This window comes from Acyrthosiphon pisum, chromosome A1 (genome assembly GCF_005508785.2).
Source record: "Acyrthosiphon pisum isolate AL4f chromosome A1, pea_aphid_22Mar2018_4r6ur, whole genome shotgun sequence".
NCBI lineage: Eukaryota > Metazoa > Arthropoda > Insecta > Hemiptera > Aphididae > Acyrthosiphon > Acyrthosiphon pisum.
This window is the reverse complement of record NC_042494.1, coordinates 76,386,853-76,406,874: the sequence shown is the minus strand read 5'-3', so window position 1 is coordinate 76,406,874 and position 20,022 is coordinate 76,386,853. Positions and strand designations below refer to the sequence as shown.

The 20,022-nt window shown below is 31.8% G+C and overlaps 2 protein-coding genes across 2 annotated transcripts in view; one reads left to right on the top strand and one right to left on the bottom strand.

Annotated features, from left to right (window-relative positions):
• Positions 1–97: 97 nt before the first annotated feature.
• The window catches only part of LOC100160678 (guanylate cyclase soluble subunit beta-1), a 37,508-nt gene continuing 17,583 nt past the window's right edge, over positions 98–20,022 (bottom strand). The window contains exon 14 of the mRNA XM_001946789.4: positions 98–414. Coding sequence (XP_001946824.2) covers positions 264–414 — 151 coding nt within the window. The 3' untranslated portion in view covers positions 98–263. The remainder of the gene's footprint in view (positions 415–20,022) is intronic.
• Positions 1,477–19,705, top strand: LOC100569758. Its single transcript, XM_003243704.4, has 2 exons — positions 1,477–3,356; positions 16,854–19,705. Exons 1-2 carry the CDS (start codon positions 3,025–3,027, stop codon positions 17,503–17,505), a joined length of 984 nt encoding a protein of 327 aa, XP_003243752.1. The 5' UTR covers positions 1,477–3,024; the 3' UTR covers positions 17,506–19,705.

Genomic DNA, 20,022 nt, shown 5'->3' with positions numbered 1-20,022 from the left:
TCCGGCGCCAAAATACCGAAACAAAAAGCCGAGAGAAACACGAAGGATGATCGATTTTTCCGGAGTGAAAAAAAAAAATAATAATGACAAACGCTAGTTTATGTGGTACTTTTATAATTATATAATATTCTATTTTTAAATGTTGTTTGCTTTCGATGACATACATCTACAATATTTTAAACTACGATAGACAAACCGTATAGGGAAATTCGAAGAAGAAAATTGAACTATAATTATTATTATTATATTAATATTATTAATTATTATTGTTGCAACGCTTCGGTGTTTTCGTCGCCTGCACGTTTCCTGGTCAAAATCCAAACTTTCATTGGTTCCGGTTTTCCTTTCATCGGCACCAGGCCCCTGTATGTGAACTCGAACTGCGGGTCCCAGTTGTTGCTCTGATTCAGGACACTGCAGGAAACAAAAGTACAACAATAATTATTATACAACGTATACGAGTTTATATCTTCACGTTAATTGGATGTATGTACCTATATAATACTACATAGTATAGGTACATACTAGGCACATCATTATCATTGTTTATTATCTGAGTTTTTTAAAAGTTTTTACTCCGAAGAAAATTACGAGTTTTTGTTTGTTTGTTTTTTTTATTCATTTTTAAAATGGAACAGAAAAAACTATTGTCATGAGACGACGTCCTTTTTGTTGCTCGAACTTAATACCACCACGCTGGACACGTTTCGTGCACGTCTTATATTGATCGCGCCGCAACTGTACATACATCGATCACATCGACCTATACCTATACCAGCCGGTACTCTATTCTTTATTTATATTAAATAAATAAAGAATTTTCTAAAAACCAATCTTCTGAATAAGGTAAAAGTTTACCTGTATAGTATACGAATTTTCGTATTGTTTATCGCTTTATTTAACGCTTATATAGCTTAACGAAGCTAAAAAATTGATTATCGTCGTTTATACCTATATTATCGTTGTATAGTGTCGGTTGATACGAAAACAAAACAATAGCTCGAGGCATATATGGAAATAAAAGAAATAATAATATTACAGTGAAACTACCTTTATTATTTTTTCCTACTTATTATTTTTATTTTCCATTCATATAATATGCACTCAAAGTCTTCACTGTTGTCATCCGTGAGTCACGAGAGATTTAAGTATTTCCGTTCAAAGCTTTCTCTTCGATTTTTCAACTTCGAAATAACAAAACCAATTTAGTTTGTGGACTGACGCACTTTAATTACCTACGCTAAAGTCATAAACAATTATGAAAAGAAATACTCAATTTTTATGTTCGCCAAGACGTATTCTAATGCCGAGGAAAACGCAGTTTAACTGGACGATGTTGGCGGCCAATGTATACTACACAGCAGTATATAGGTAATTTAGTTATTATAGTTTATTACTTATATTACCTAGTACTCATTTTTCTACCTATGTAGGTATTTAATTTTAGAAACTGGTTCGATTAAAATATAGTTCAATGATTAATTTAAAAGTATAGGCCTATACGTGGTATACATTTAACAACACAACAATCTTCAAACTTTATAACAATTTCACTGGGTAGGTATTTTTTTTTCTTTAAAATATGAAATTGTTATTTAACTGGTAGGCATACCTATATAATAATAATGATGGCGTTCAGAAAGTAATTTATGTATTTTTAATCATAATGGGTTTATAGGTGGGTACCTATACTTGTTATTATTATTATTATATCGTTTTTACTAATAACTTTGTGTTTTTTCGTTTTACACCGCTCTCGTCGCTTAGTAATATTATAGGTTGTATATTATATTATATTAATGTTGATTGTGTCCGAACATTTTCGAGGATTATTGGCTGCATACCGTCCGTCGGCATCATTACATTATTATATAGCCGTTAAACCGTGGTTGTCGGTAGGTATACACACACAATCCATAATAATATTACCTATACTACCTATAATCTGAACGATCGGCATACCGTACGTGAAAACCGATCGTTTTATACTCGCGTAGGCGCGTCCTTATAGGTACGTATTATAGGAACGTATCGGGTGGCGCCGGTGACCATGTCTCGAGACCGGAAACGTGTTTGTTAGACACACACACACACACACACACACACACACTTGGTGACTAGTTTTCGGAACGTTTCTGGTTCCTAGTCGCGATGACCGGTCGGTTGAAACCGTACGCGGCGCAGAGTGACTCGATGGCACCTAACCGTGGTCGACGGTCAAGGGTACGACGATGCGTTACCACAATTTAAATCGAACACATGTACATAATGGATATAATATTTTCAAATGCTTAACCCACCGCATATATTATAAAACATGTACCAATATACGCCGTCGTATCGATCGAGTCCGACTTGGATGATGTAGGTACTAGGTATACAGGATGTGTACAATAGTATACAGGGCGATTAGACACCGAGCATGCTATCGCTATATAACACCTATGATTATTGTATTAACGTGAAGAGAATGGTTTTTGATTTTAAAATTTAAATGCGATTGAAATTCGAACAAGTAGTTTCTGAGTTTTCAAACTATAGCCCCGATATCGTTTTGTTTATAGTTTTTTCACAAGTCAATTAGGGTAGATGATGCATCGACATTTTAAAAATGCAATTTACAGTAAAATAAAGAAGGGTGATTATCGTTTGAAAAACAGATGTTTGCACCGCGACAGCCCACAGGACACCCAAAATACCATATGAAAATCTAACGATTCTTAAAAATTCCGAAAGTCAGAATTTTGACGAACGCACGTGGGTGAAGCCGATAAAATAGGGGTGAGTGACGAGCATCATGTACTCGATGAGTCACCCTGTGTATAATAATAATTTGTAACTACGATAATATGGCTTCCGAGGGCGGCGGAAAATCATAAGTCGTCGTTGTCCTCTGTCGTTGTTCAGTTGGTCGATCGATGGGTAAGTCGGTCGGTTGGTCGGCGAACGGTCGGTCGGTCGGTCGGTTGGTCGGTCTGTCTGTCTGTCTGACGTACACGTAACGACCGCGTTTCAGGAGTGACTATGCAGGCAGTGTTGGACGAGTTTTACGCGCAGATCGTGGCCAAACTGGAACGCGACGAGCTGATACCAGCCTACAAGCGGTCGATGCACCGCGAGTACCTGGCCACCGTAGTGGACGGGCTGTGCGGACCGTGGTGCGGCCAGGACAGGCGCCGAGCTTGCGAGGCAGCGGTGGCCGGGGCAGTGGCTTACCATGGCCGCGCGGTCCGCGAAAACGGGTCCGTGTGCCCGCTCGGCAAACACCACGACATGCTGTACGTGATGGCCCGCTTGGCCATGGACGCGGACGCCAGTCCCGAACCCGTGGCCGCATTATTGACCGCCATTTACACGTAATTTATTTAATATTATGTTACTAGCCAACCCCGCGCACTTATAGTTGTCCGTAAAAATTACAACACTAAAAAAAATTATGCCTGTGTGATTCCTTTTGGGTGTAACTCGCTGCTGTAAGTGCAACTCAGCTATATTGGTAGGCAATGTGCGAAAATTCTATTTGATGCATGCTTATTTAAGTAACAACCATTTATAATCAAAAATGTTCATCGTAAATCTCAAAATCCCTGTTTGAGCACCTACCCGGGTTGGAACAACCGGTACCAAATGTGAATCTAAATCAACCAGACCATCATTCAAACACACACAAGCAATTTCATCAAAATCGGTCCGGTCGTTTAGGAATGCATAACGGACAGACAGACAGACATAGACAAATATTCATTTTATTTATATAGGTATTTTCGTTTTTGACACGTTTCTACGCCATCTGTAATTCGATTAGGCTAATTCGATTTCATCAATCGCATTAAATAATAATTAATTTGAATCGGAGATGGATGGGGTAGTGTGTGGAGGGGGGTATAATGTGAATTAAAAAAAATACGTTTATACTATGCACCAAACTACCAAATTAATATGTATAGTATTATAATTATTTATCATGTATTATGTTACTTTAATACCTACGTATATATTCTTGTACAGTTTGTTGTTGTTTTGTAGCTCTAGGATAAAACGTGTAATTGGAATATTTAAATTAGAGTAAAACTATAGTACCTAACTACCGTACCGATTTAAAAATGTTCATTCTAAGCATAATATAAATGATTTAAATGTTTAAGGTAAATGGTACATTAATATGAAACTTGGCATATATGTATATAGTTTATTATTAAAAATACAGTCTATGATACTTCCATCTGAATGTCCCTATTGGTACCTATATCTATTCACTTTTCTTGAACGTCGTTCGATTGTTATCGGAAAGTGTCAAAATTCTATATGGACGACAACAGCAGCTGATCAGACTCATTCTGATAGCTTGGGTTCTCATAGGTATTGTAAAATTTTTTATACCGTTTATTCTTCATCTCTATAATTTATTATCATAATATAATATTATTATGTTGTCATGTCCCCACCTTTTTTTTCAAATGTCAGGCGTCTGAATTTGATCAATTAATATTAACAGTATAATATCCATAATGACTATGCACCTAAGTGATTAATAGATAATAATATTATGTGCAATATATACCATTTAAAATAATAAAAATAAAATACGATTGTGCACGCGTTTGGGTATTTATCTTTTGTCCATTATTGGAGGTTTTGTTTGTCGGAGGTGGGTATATTATTATATGGTACAGAGGTATTTAATACTTATTACGTGAGATATTTTGACCGTCATCCAGTCAATCCGGATTAAGGACCTAGTGGACCCCGGAGCGTTACACGATGTTGTGTCCCGTGCTCCGAACGACTACAATTTTATTTAAACGACCGAGACCGCTGTCAAACGACCGACTTTTTAATTGTATATTTCCTATATACAGACATTATTATTAAAGTAAAACCATTATTATAATATTCTATGGGTACATGTTAATACCATAAACACAATAATATTATATTATTATATCTATGTATCGATCAATTAATAAGTAACCCATCATTCGTGATACGAATCATAGGAATCCGGCAAACCCCCTCCCCCCTCCTCCTATCGTAAAATCTCGCGGATTTAGTAAAGTTATATTGCAAGTACACATGGCTACTTCTTTTAGCGATTATTTGTGTAAAGTTCACAAAAAAAGACTTTTCGGGGGACCACTTTCAATTTATTATACACGCTCGCCATAAACGGTATACAAATAGAAATAATTGAAAATATACTATGGTCTTTGAGACGTATAGGTATACTCAAAAGTGGCGAAAATTAGTTTTTAAACACAAGCTCGTTATTGGTGGAAAAATAGAGGTATATGAGATGGTTTCTTCATGACGAATTCCATAGACCACACGAACGGTACGTGCGACTAGTTCTCTTAAAATCGGAAGCGACCAATATATAATATACAAATATACAATCGAATCGAAGTCTCATAAAATATCTCGTTATTAGCGTGACGAATTGCTCGATTTGTCCCACTTCTACATTAGCGTAGCTTAGGTATAAGTATAGTTGACGAGACACGCGGCCGCCGCTGCAGCGGAATACGATTGCGATTAAATCCGTGAAAGAATAATAATATAATATCATCGTCGTCGAGAGCGATGTAGAAAAATTATTATTATTATTATCGCCAGGCAAATAGAAATCTCATCGTTAAGAGGAAGTTTATTAATGAAAATGTCCACAGTATAATATAAACTCTCTACTGTTCTACCGATCGCGTTTACGTGCTTTTATGTGATTAACATAATACCGTTTGAAATCTATAATTGAAATGTATAAATCATGCCATCGCCTAGAATAAATGTTATGTTCGTTTCTCTTTTTTCGAACCAAATAATTTTGAAACATTGTAATTGTTAATTTTTTTTATTATAGATTCAAACATCGTTGTACAATTATAAAAAATATTATTATTTGCCGTCAATTGCTTTTTATAATTATATTATAATATTCAGTACAATTATATTACATCCTGCATAGGTACCGTTTGTTTAATGCTCGTGTTCGTAAATGTTTCGTTGCCACCTTAAAACTCCCAGACTTGTTGTTTACATTGTTTATACGGGTATTATGCGAATTATGTTAATTATTCCGCGAATCGCTTATATAAAATCTATCGAATAAATTCAATTTTTGAAGGTGGAAAGAGTTGATTCATTTATTGGTAAAATGATACACTTTGCAATGTGCGATGATAGTATTGTAAACCGATGATATTTTAACTTTAAAGTATAACTTATTGTATTATAATATTATAAGTTTTTTATATCTAAGCAAGGAATAACCATGTTATAGAAAATTTTTAGAAAATAGAGTCCAATAAGAATATCATAGAAAATGAAACCATACAATCACCGAAAATCACTTATATTATCGATTTTCATTACCTTATTAAGTTATGGAGTTAACATAATATTGAAATACAATTAGATACATCAGAAATAGTTTTTAACCAATCTATATTTATCTTTCATGAAACAATTTAATGTTTGAAGAAATGTTACCAATATTGATTTAATATTTAGTTTTGATTTTAAGTTAACATAGGCTGCCTTGCCTGTCCTACCAAATAAAAACTATGTAATAAAATTACGAAAACAAGGAACAATAAATTGTAATATTTTATTTTCGCAACAAGGAACTTTTTATCGCCATATTGTGGCCTGTGGGAACTAAATGTAAACCTAAAATTACAAATTATTGTATTAAATAAAAGCACCTAGTTATAAAGATATAAAGAGCCACTTAATAATTGAATAATTACGAATAAAAAAAAAAGGAAATACTTTCTTCGTGCTAATTATATTACAAAATGAACAATCGTATCCGTGTATATTCAACGTAGGTATTCTAAGAACGAAATTAATCATCCACGAATGTACCAAGTCAACAAATAAAATAAAATATTTTATTATGTTCTATAGACTGAATTTTAGTCGGATTACACATCATGACGCGCGTAGAAAGTCCTTTAAAAAGCTAAAATAACTAAATCATTAATATACTTATGTAACATGGTTAAAAACGTTTACGAAATAGTCACATATCATACGCATGTATCATGTATACATTAATATTAAATATATTTATAGATATATTATATATATTTCTACGGAATAATGTAGTTAAGGTCATTTCTTAAAAATACCATATATTAACAAATAACAATAATATGTTTAATTAAGAAAATACCTTTTTAAAATTGTCAGCTATTTGTTTGTACCTAATGTCCATGTTTCGGTCCACCCAGACACAATTACTAAGATTTGCTCTGTTGTAATAAGCGTAATTTAACTTAATAATATGTATGTCACTCTTGAAAAAAGTATTAATTTTCATTCTAAATAATATTATGTTCTCCGTCCGTGTATAATGGTACGTATAGGTATGTGTATAAAGAAGGTATGCAAAAAGTTAGTAGAGTATCATATTTTACAAAAACGCACTCAGGCATTAGAAATTAAATACATTATAATATATGCGTAAATAAGTACCTATAGGTAGGTATCGTGATAATTGAAATGACTGTAAATGGTAGATTATGCAGATAATACACATTTGTCGCTCCAAGAATAGTAATGTATTGTGCGTTTTAAATTTTAATTTAGTTTAAGTAAAAAAAAAAAATGAGAAAAACTTTAACATAATAATAATATAGTTTTTACTTTTAAGTAAACAAACGTTTTATTACTATTCCGTTCACGTAGGTTGAACAATACTATATTTCCGGTCAAAAATATTAAGATTTTTACATTTTTTAATAATCGTAAAGGGAACATAATATGGCTAGTAATATAGACTATTCTATTCTATATTATAGTATACCAGTGTATTGTATACAGTGATTTACGTATTATCATAAAATGTTGGACATTTCGAATTCAAACATTTGATTTGCAACTTATTTCGGGTACCTATTTAAGTCTAGAACGGCGATGATAAGTCAAATGTTAAGGATTTCAGGATCACGAAAAATATATTTAAATACCTACATGATAATATTATTATGTTGGAATAGCATTAGATAGCTATACACTGTGAAAACCATGACGAATATTAAATGCTATTGTGTAATGGATTGCTCGTTTCAGAATGTTTTGTTGTCGGGATAGGTGTTTGCACTACAGTTAATTTTTTTTTAATCGTCTTTCTAATTCGGATCCGATGAGATATTAAAAAATACAATTCGTTACGTCATATATTAGAATTAGGGTCTACTACGCACATTTGATTTTTTATTCCACAAGGTCAAGCTTCAAACTGAAACGTGGGAAAAGGACCAATGCACTTATAATACTATTACTTATAAACATTTTCATTTACACGAAAACTGGACCATTATACATTTAAAATGAAAAATAAATTATGACAAATACATCAATACTCTTCCCCGTACTTAGAATGTTTATTAGTGTTTCGGTTTGAACATAACATTTTGCATATACCTGAAAATAGTAATGTCATAATGTATATAGACCTAGGACGTATGTGCATTAAAAAAATTTAAAATATGCATTGGTTATATTATTTGCAGTCTATAAATTTTATATATTTTATAATTTAATATACTATCTAAGAAAAAAATTTAGGTATAATCTACAAATATAAGTATAATATAATAATAAATTAATGTAATGTAAATTCAACGTATTTTTAATGTAAATCACGTAACGCTTGCTAATGCAGTGAAGAATTGAGAAAAATTTAAATTAAAAATTTAAAAAAAAAATCATACTCACGACTTATAAAACAATAATTACAGATCTTCATAGGATAAATACGATTTTACATTCGTTTATTAAAATAAATTCTCAAAAAACTCTAACTACCTATAAAATTATATGCATTTTAATTTAAATATTATGTAAAAATATGAAAGAAAAAATTGTTCAATTCAATCCAATATGAGCCAAATCGTGGATACAACTGAAACCAATGTATTTGTATTAATGGGAAAAAATATGCAAATGCCTAGATATCTTAGAACTGTTCATATTATAATATGATATAAATATATACCACATTATTATACAATGTATTTAGATTTTAGATATAACTAATCGACAAATTCATACTACCTGCAGATTGTAGTTGGTGCAAGTTATTCAAATCAGACTAGTAGTACGCAGTATAATATCTATAGACGTCGTATGCTAATAAAATGTTCTCAACAAATCTGTATCTATTTTGAAAATATAAGCTTTCTGAATAGTTAGTATGACCTGTTTAACTGAAAACTAAAAACGTTGTTTATTTCATTTTTAATGTGTATTAAACCTATGTTATATTATAATGTTAGATTATAAGTTATAACATAACATGGCATATTATGTTCAGTTTTAGAATACAATTTGACTATGTTCAATGATAACCAACTATTTAATATTTTAATAACAAGAGTTACTTGTATATATCATTTTTTTTATTTTTTAACAAAATATTAAATGATGACTTTACTAGATTTTAATCGAAGACTAGAAGCTGCAACTTAGTTGGTACCTACCTATAAGGCAGATTTTACTTTGTTTATCAATAAATTTTGAGCAAGTTAACATTAATATACATTCATATTGTTGTAAGCTCCTAGACTATGTGAATGGTATCGTAGATGGCATATATTATAGTTTAAAAGTACTTTTGATTTTTACTAAAACATCAAGCTACCCCGTTAAAGTGTAAAATTATGTTTTATTGATAGTTTATATTAAACATTGTGTATTGTTATTATTTAAGTGTTGAATAGCCTTAATGAATTATATTTGTATGCATATCACGCGTGGTCAGAGATTGCTAAATTACCGCATTAAACCTTCATGTGACGAGAGTTGTAAAATTAAAGTACTTTAGTTTTTAAGTATGATTAAAACAGTAGTTCGTTTAAATTTCACGGGTTTCATTAAAAAAAAAAATGTGAAACCTATTAAGATATTTTAAATGCTGTTTAAATAACCATAATTTATTTGTAATATAAATATCATATTATATTGACGATATGCGTTTTGAATATTATAATAGTTTTTAACCATTAAATTAAAATTTAATATAAAACGGTTTTCAAAAAGCAAAAAAAAAATATAACGTGTAAACATTGTGTTTGTACTATTATTTCCCAGTCACGAATTTTCGTTTGTTTACACATTATCGTCCTGACCTTGAGCCAAAGAAACCAAATTTAAAATTTGCACCGATATATTATTTGGTATCTCTTTCGACACGTACAAAATAATTAGTTTGCAATATTTGTATTCATACGATCATACGGCACAAATGCCACCAATTAATATCCGGAGTTATTGTTCTTCCATTGTAGCACAAGGCCAGTGGAGCTTATGTGTGGGGTCCTCCCTAATAATGCCCCAGGACGTCAAACCTATAATACGGTTTGATTTGAGAGTGGTACGTTTTGATTACAAGTTTGTTGACTTTACTTGGCCTAGTTGGGAAAAATATTCACTGGCATTCCGCAAGTGGTATTAGCGAAATCATCGTTCATATAGATAAAAGTATATTTGTATTTATTTATTTATTATTATTATTACAATATTATCATATTGGATTTCAACTCACGTACCTATATAATATAATATATAAGCCATCACGAAATAGAAATGATGGGCATTATCATAGCCAAACGTTTCTTTTTTACGAAAGTTTGATAGGAGATGTCGGAATGCATACGACTGGTAGGTAGTCAAAGATGAGTTATTTTTTCATACATTTCGATCTGTATGGGACTTGAATGTTATAGCTACATATCGTATTATTACTTATTAATGTCGAGTGTGAAGTATGATTTTTCTTACGTGCGTATATCATAATAATAATAATAATAATAATATGCAGGCGCACCTGCTGTACATCAATGTCAATAAAACACGTATTCGTATGTGTACAAAAAAATTTTTTTTAAAAATACGACTTATAACATAACATTATTTATATTCAAATGTCAGTTAATAATTACGAATGTTTATTTCAATGTTTTTGAGGTAAATAATATTATATATGGTGTTATATTATGGGGTTTAAAAATTGTGTAGGATAATAATATTATAGTTGAAAAATGAAAAGTGGAATAGTGCGAGTTGACACATGTCCAAAACAAACACTTAAAACACTTGTGTCCGTATAGGTAGTTGTAATTCTGTATAGGTAGTTGTAATTCTGTGTAGGTACTGCGTAGCTCATGGTCCGGAAGTGCATTTATAATAATAATATGACCTACAATTTCTCGGAACTATTAATGTTATAGTATTTTTAGTCTTACTTTCGTTCCCATTCGGTTAAAAAATCAACGTCTTGTATATGAATGTTTTATTTAAATTGCATAGAAGTCAAATAGGTCAATTTTAATTTTAATACACAAGCGCCTTATTCATCCCAGTTTATTGGTTACCGGTTATTGCCTACTGGTTATTACTGCTTACTATAAAAATAAAATTATATATAGACGTTATACGTTATAATATACATAATTGTATGTATAAAATCACAATAAAATAATTTGTCGAGTATTATTAAGTAGGTAGGTAGTTTTATTTGTATACAGCGGTGATGGTCACGGTATAGTTGGCCAAATAATGTTAAGCAAAATTTATGTTCAAGTACCTACTCTGATAAATTATCATAAAATATTCTTATATTAAAAAAAAAAAGAACGATTGTTGCGAGTACTTAATTTATACCTACTGTCTTCATCAGTTTTTTTTTAACTTTTAGGTGGTCTAGAAGTAGAATACCTATAAAGTTCAATGAGTTAGCGATTGTGTTATCTGTGTTTATGACAACATTATTTAGATCCTTGGTAGTATTGGTGGTATTATTGTATGATTTGAATGCATTTTATTAACATTATTAATATTATAGCATAAGTTTCTTGTTTAGTGTGTTCGAAATAAAACGTAAACCTACTCGTGTTTAGAGGCTAATCCTAAGTACTAAGAACATTCATGCGCTTATAAGCAGGTATAATGGATTTTATTTTGTAAAAAATGTGAACATACTTAACGAGCTGTATCCTTGGATTTATGATAAAATTCAACTTTGCTATTCATCCTGCGACCAAGACTAACGAAGTATAGATATTAATAGAATATATATTCAAGAAAGCGAAATCCTTGAAAACGATAATCATCAAAAGACTATAATATAGGTATTATATTCCATAATATTATATTATCCCATAGTTATGTACTATTTAGAACTGTAACTACGATTTGTGTAAACGTATACACGCACAATGGTTAGCTTAGATTACATTGAAATTATGAAAACGAGTGTTGGGTCGCATATAATATTTGATATTCAATTATTATTGTACTTGATATTGTTAGATTTCGATTACAAAATACCCGTTAAGTATTCTAATACTTTGATATAATTTGTTGTCTTACAAAACTAAGCTCAGACGTTCTTTTGGGTTCTGGTTAAAAAAATCAATTTACGAATAATAAATATAGGTAATTAATAATTATGTATAAAAATATAGACAGTTGTTCTGACTTCTTATCAACAGCTGACATTCAAAACTTAGTTTAATGTTTATTACGATATTAAACTTCACAGTATACCTACCTTTTATTATCTAATAGATACTATACCTATTAATTTAGATATATTTTTATTTTATATTTATGAACTAATGCGTTAAGAGTTATTTAAATTTAAGTAAAAGTTGATTACAATGATTTGTTTATGAGTATCTTATAACTTGTACATTGCCTTTAGTATCGTTATTTTTTTTATATTGTCACCTAAAAAAAATAATATAAATATTATTTTAAACCTTACCTTAGATTTTTTAATGCATTTTTTTTAAACACCTTTATTAGTTACGCATTCTAAAGATTTCTTATTGGTTAGTTAACTTTTATGTAGTACTTATTATATACATAATATGTAGAATTGTAATTTTTTATATTTGTAATGTATGTTAATGGTTTTTTAAAAAATGCATTTGTGTACCACATATACATTGGTAACACTAAGTAAAGCATTTTACATAAATTAATTTCATTAATATAATACCTAGTGCAATATATTAGTGTTTTACACAGCCAATAAATGTCAATGCATATTATTATTAATTGTTGTTTCCTTGAATGTTCCCGTATCATAATTATGTTAATTCATATGTGATTTTTAATAAGAACACGACTTCAAAAATACATTCTTCAAAACATAATAAATTTATACTAACTTTAAGACTCGATAACATAAAATATAATATGTATATTAATCTGTTATAATAAGTATTGTGTTGAAAATATATATAATATTTCGTCTACGGTTGTATGACCGTGTTTAAACAAAAATGTTTTTGTGAAGTTGAAATTGGAATCAATTATTCGGTCATTGTTCCTCCTATATCGGCTTTATCCTATACTATCATTATACCTAGGAACTACTGAACGGTAAAATACTTAGAATTTGAGATATTGGGTTTCACTTTTGAATATTTACTCTTCGTTTTATGTATTTGGTCTATTGGTTATTTTCTGTACATTTTTTATTTTATCATACCAGATTTAACGTTTTAGCAAATAATAATTTAAGTCTGTCGATTCATGTTCAATTTCTTTTTTTTTCTATTATAATATTATAATAATCAGAGAATGTTATTATTGTTTTCAGTATTAATTAATTTGTAAATAATAATATAATATTCATCCCGGAGAATATAATAATATTATTTTAATCGACTTTTTCAGTACAACGGATCATAACACGGTCGGGGAGAACACATTGTGATTACATAATTATATCTACTGGACTTTCGGCTTTGATCCATAAAATATAATGATATACTATTAAGTCTCATTCGAACGTAGTTATGATGTCTTTTCGCACACGCGCGTACCCGCAAAACAGACGATAATAATAACAAAAAAAATATGGTATATAAAGCGATTTTTGTGGTTTGGTTCCGAGTCGTTTGTATAGGATATTGCAGTGCGAGATTGCTATTTGCGGAAACTAGCGTGATAATAATATAATAACGATATTATAAACGCGTAATTAGTTACAATATTATAACCTCGAAGAAATTGATAATTTTCGATTGGCATCGGCGCGGCGCCAATCGAGTTAAAATCAAAACCCGGTCCTGACCACCACCGGACGATCACCTATTGACCCACTGGCCGCCTGGCCCACAGCCGTTACGGGTCGTCGTGGTCGGTGTTACGACTTATATCATAATTATATTATACGAATACGATAACTACGAATATTATAATATTATTGTTGTGGTACGTGCGCATACCTATGTATAATATTATGCCCAGGCTGCTCGCAAAGCCTTAAAAATGCATATAATAATATTATATAGGATGCGAAATAACTACAACGGCGATTGTTAACCCTCTCTCTGATCCAACCCAAAACACAACTTATGTAAGTATACACACGATTTTTTACGCTGTACAACACACACGCATTACACTTAGCCCGCGGTTTGCCCCGACAAAATATTTTAAACGCAGACGTGTTAAAATGTGTAACCTATGACAATAATAATAATAATATGCGGTATAGTGCGGTACCAATATTATCTCATTATTGATTAGGTATCAACGATTATGCTGTACAGTATATAGATTTTTGCGGTAATCCGCTGCTGTACAAATCATGTCCCACAGTCATCTGACCCTAATAATAATTATTGTTGGTACTATCACACTGCCTAACGTAATCTATTGATAATTGACGTGTTAACCCTTTCTCTGCTCCTACTCAAATCACAACTTATGTAAGTAGTAGGTAAGTGCATAAAGTTTTTTTTTACGTTAATCAACTTACATCACGTATTATACTTTTCCCGCGGTTTACCCTAGAAAAAATAATACAAATTCAGACGTATTAAATGCGCATAACCTGTGACTATAATACCTGTGTAATAATATGTGGTACCTCTATTATAGTGTACTGCGTAGATTTTCGCAGTAATCGACTAAAATATTATAGTCATGTCCCACTGTCCAGTGGCGTATTTAGGTTTTTGTCTTGAGGGGGGGGGGATTTTATCCAGTAGCTCCGTATTTAAAGTTAGAAGCCTTAAGTTAGGACTCCCAAAACATGTACATATTAGGTATATAATATAGCCTATGGGTGGGGGATTGATTCCCTTGATCCCCCGTCTGTAAATACGCCTTGGCCACCCACCATAATATTATTAATGATACACTATCATAATATATAGCCTAATACGATCTGTTGATAATTATTACGATAAACCTTCCATATTATTTCGTGTTTACACGTGGCCGTACAATATTATACACTATATGTGTACGTGCGATAAAAAAGTGTATCCTATTATACCTATACCTATATTGTACTATTAAGTATTATTATAAAATATCGTAAAAAAAAAAAAATTATAATAATAAAGGGGAGCCCCATCATGATCACGGTTCTTCGTTATCACAAAAAATCTAAGAAAAATGATATACGCCTGATTTAATATGAATATAGGGCCAAGATTTGTATGCGAAACAATACAAATAGGTAGGTATTATGATATTAAAAATACCACCAAAATTTAAAAAAATAACATTTTAATATGCAAGCAAAAGTTAATAAGTTTTTTTTGTTGTCTTTAAAAAAGTGATCCCACTATTAGTACATAATATTATGATTTACAATAAATTACGATAATTTAAAAACAAAAAAATGTAATTGCCAAAGTATAATTATGATTCATAGGTGTAGTCATAGGCGCAACTAGGAGGGGTGCAAAAGGGTCTTTAGTACCCCCGAGTTCTAATTTAGCACACCTTGTTTTTAAGGTATAATTATCATTATTATATTGAAATACCATAAATTCTATGTTTTTAAAATATGAAATATTATAGCACCCCACGTTTTAGAGATCTAGTGGATCTAGTTAGAGCCTATGGTGTGGTATGTATAAACATTATTATTGTCTTGACTTTAAAATATTAGCATCAACAGGATGTTAAAAAAATGTTTTTTAAATTTTCACACTGAAGACTTTTGTAGTAGGTAATCGTTATTGCAAAGCACAGTCTTGTATGCAAGTTCAATATACTTTGAAGTATTTCCTTAGATGTTTACGACGCATGCAACTTTTTATGTTGTTGTTATTCATAGAAATGTGTGTTTAATGTATTTTTACGTGAAATATGCAAAAAAATTGCAGCGATGAACGTTGGCATAAGACTATAATATGCTAAGAAGATAATATTATTATTTAATCTATACAAGAATATTCAACACGTCGTCATGAAACGTATGTAAAGATTTCTAATCAGAGTGGTTTCAAGTTAAATGTCTACAATAATACTATGTATTTGCATTTAAATCCAAGTCACACGAGCGATACGAATATCATTATTTTCATGTCATGAACTGGCATCGAGTGGAATATCTGTGAGCTGAAAATGTTGCACAAGCGAGGAGTGCAGGGGATTAAAAAAATCGTCTGATTTTAATGCTATCTTTACATGACCGATAAAATAATAGTTAAATTTAATTGGTTTCAAATGTGATTTTAATATTTTACATTATTATAATAAGAAATATAATAGTTAGGTAATATACCCATGTATTATATTTTATTCATTAATAATTTATAAATAATTATTTGTAAATTATAATATTTCCAAGATAATGCTATACTACATGGCGTTGAAATCGGTGGGTTTTTATTTTGGTGAAAAGGAAGCGGCATAACATATTTAGATATTTCCGTTTCTCCCCAACACCCCCAGCGTGTTCGATATGCCAGTTCACTATATCTTAGTCTGTGATTTATGTATAATATGTTTAACATGACCGTTACAGAGGAAAACCGTATAATAATAATAAAAATAATAATAATAAACATTATTTAAATGTATCGTTGCAGGTGCGAGAAAACGTTGGAAAAGCTTTTCGAGGGCGCCGTGGTGGGCAGCAAAGTGGCGCGCATGATCAGCGGCCGGTGGACGGACTTCGGGGCGACCGTCGCCGACAACCGGACGGCGCTGGGATTCTACATGGACCGGGCGACGCGTGCGCGACTCCGGCTTGACGGCCGCCGAATGCAGGACGTCTGGATGCGGTCGTACCAGGCGGCACCCGTCATGGTGGCCGCGGCCACAGGAGACGTGGCCGCCGTGGCCATGCTGTTGCGGTACGGCCCGGACGAGCGGTCGGTGCGCGCGGCCATCGCGTACCTGCGCCGCCGTTCTGCCGACCGCGACCGTGGTCCACCGTTCCCCGATCGTGTCCAGTCGTGTCTGGAACTGCTGCTGAGGGCCGTCGCCTGTGAGGGCGGCGAGCGCGGCAGTGTCAGTGGCGACGAGGACCGCTGCGGCGGCGGGTACGGCAGTGGCAACGATTATGGCGGATGCGGCAGCAGCGGCGGCGTTAAAGTCGTTCCGGTGCCGCCGACATTGCTGCACCTGGCCAGGTGCGCCGTGCGCAACGCGTTGCACCAAAATTTCAATCTACCGCATGGCATACCGCAGTTACCCGTGCCCAGGTCTTTGGTATCGTATTTAGATCTCGAGTGTTGATCCACAGCGTTCTACTATCCCCCACACCCGTCAAGAAGCCGTTCGTTCCGCCGACCATTAAATATTCGTTATACACACTCTTAGCTGTACCGGATACGATCGCAGGTCGTTCAAATAAAAATAATGTAATATTATACACACTACGTTCGTTTTCTAATTTTTTTTTTTTTTATCATCTTCTTATCCGTTTCCAATAGTTTCGTTAGATATGGCCTCAGAAATAATCAGAATATTATGTCGTCTGTTAATTAGGTTAGGTAGTGTTAACACCGCGTAAGTAACCATATAATCGTAACACCTCAGCCGTGGTCATAATATCGGAGGCACTCTACTCGCACGGGCACTTTCCACGCGTCAAGTAAATGAGTTAACGACGTACATTAGTCTTGTTGTTTTCATTAATTAAAATGTCTATTTATTTTGCTAAGTGTACGGCGGCTCTTAGCTATTGCATTCGATGAATTTATACAACGCAGTAATAAATTACCCACCCAAAGAGTGAAATAATAAACTACGCTGACTATAGAGTAGGTACAAAATAAATAAATAATTGTAGTACCTGCAGTCAATATTGAAACAATTAATAATTATATTATTCGTCGCTGTGTAATACTTTCTATTGTTATTATTTAATATAAACCACGAAGATAAATAATGTAAATGAATAGAGATGCCCTGTGTACTGCTTTGTGCGATGCATAATTGTTTGTATTATAATCGTTCGCATTGTAGTAGGTACAGCTTTGGTTTCACGATCGAATAAATTGTTCACTGTGAACTTTCGAACCATCGCGTTGTCGACGAGTTTTTTTTTATTGATATCACTGGCGAGAACCGATATATTATTTTGACATATTTTATACCTAATATAAAATATGATACCTTTTGAAAAGTTATATTTTATTATGTGTGATATTCAGGGTAACGTTATTAATCAGTAGGTAGGTATACTCATTAGCATAGAAATTGATTTTGATATATTTTATTATAATATATATATATATTATCATAATATTATTATTTACTTATGTATGTACCAACATTTAACGATAGAGAACATAAACATCATTACTATGCCATGTATATAAATATGTATGTAAACTGAAAAATATTTTATTTATTTAAATAAACGATGTGCAGTAAATATAATTTATGGAGTAAACGTTTATTTTTTAATCACATTATATTCTACCTAATTGATCTATAAAATATTGGGTACGTATAACTACACAAATATGGCTGTTTAACATTTAATGTAATTGGTTTGTTTCTTTCCAGTCAATATCTAAAATTAGACGTATAAAATGTGAAAGTTTTCCTACAGAAATTTGAATAATATTATTAACGGTTGTCAATAGCCGGTGCATTACGTTAATGTACCTAACGTTTTTTGAAACTGGAGATGAACCATTTTTTATTCTTGTTTTCACTTTACATATTCACAATATTTTTCCTACATTTATGTAAACATTGGTTTTTGAAAATGTCTACAAACTTTTTGTAATCATCAGCTGATCCTAGTCAGTTTATATATTATACATGGATGATATATTTTTATCATGGTATGTCACTACATCATAAATCATAATGTTGTACCTAAATGCTATCAAGTTGAATTGTAGTCGAAAAGTTGTTGAAAATCTGGTAAACAAAATGATTACGACCACCGTAGTTATGATACTATTGTAATTGTATACAATATAATAAAGGTACACGTATTTAGCTGCAATATAATATAGTATAGTTATCAGATTCTTAGATTCTGAGCGTAGCGATGAATGTATTGTATTTACATGAGTGTTTTTTTCTGTAGGTCATCAACATTTGTGGTAGTAAAAATGATCCATCGGCATCTTTTCTAATAGAAAAATGAATCTTGTTGTTACTTTTAAGTGGTAAAAAAATTTAAGATTACCAGTAGTGTCAGAAAGTGTCAGGAAGATTTTTTGAGCTATTTAAGGGCTTGAGAACATTTTCAAATTTTGGAAATTTTTTTATTAAATTACCGTCGATACAAACATTTTCACTCAGTAAAAAATCTTAAAATATTAATGCAAGGGTCTTCATAAGCTGTTATACTAGCAGTTCAAAAATATTAAATATACGAGTACATAGACACTTTTTCTTTTTATATGTATTTAAATTTTAAATTTTTACAAAATTCATCAAAATCCTGAAAATTAGCAGATTATTTATCGGTTAGAGATTCATAAACATTTAAAGATTCTGAGTGGAACGATGAATGTATTGATTTTACAATGATGTGTGTTTTTTTATTTTTTTTATTTTTTTTTTTATTTTTGTGTCTGTCATCACGTTTTAGGACAGTAAAAGTGCTTGGATTTTCTTCAACAGTACCTTTTCTGATAGGAAAGTGAATCTAGTTGGTACTTTGGGGGGGGTCAAAAGTAAAATTTTTCCAATAGTTTTCAAAAGCGCCGTGAAAAACAAAAGAAAAATTAATGAAAAACGGGAATTTTTACGCAAATCTGTTTTCGAGAAATCGATTTTGGTTTT

Bases quoted from the DNA above. Each gene is read 5' to 3' on its own strand.
- LOC100569758 (XM_003243704.4), top strand. From the start codon at position 3,025: ATGCAGGCAGTGTTGGACGAGTTTTACGCGCAGATCGTGGCCAAACTG. The intron at 3,357-16,853 runs GTAATTTATTTA...GTATCGTTGCAG, and splicing joins TTATTGACCGCCATTTACAC to GTGCGAGAAAACGTTGGAAA.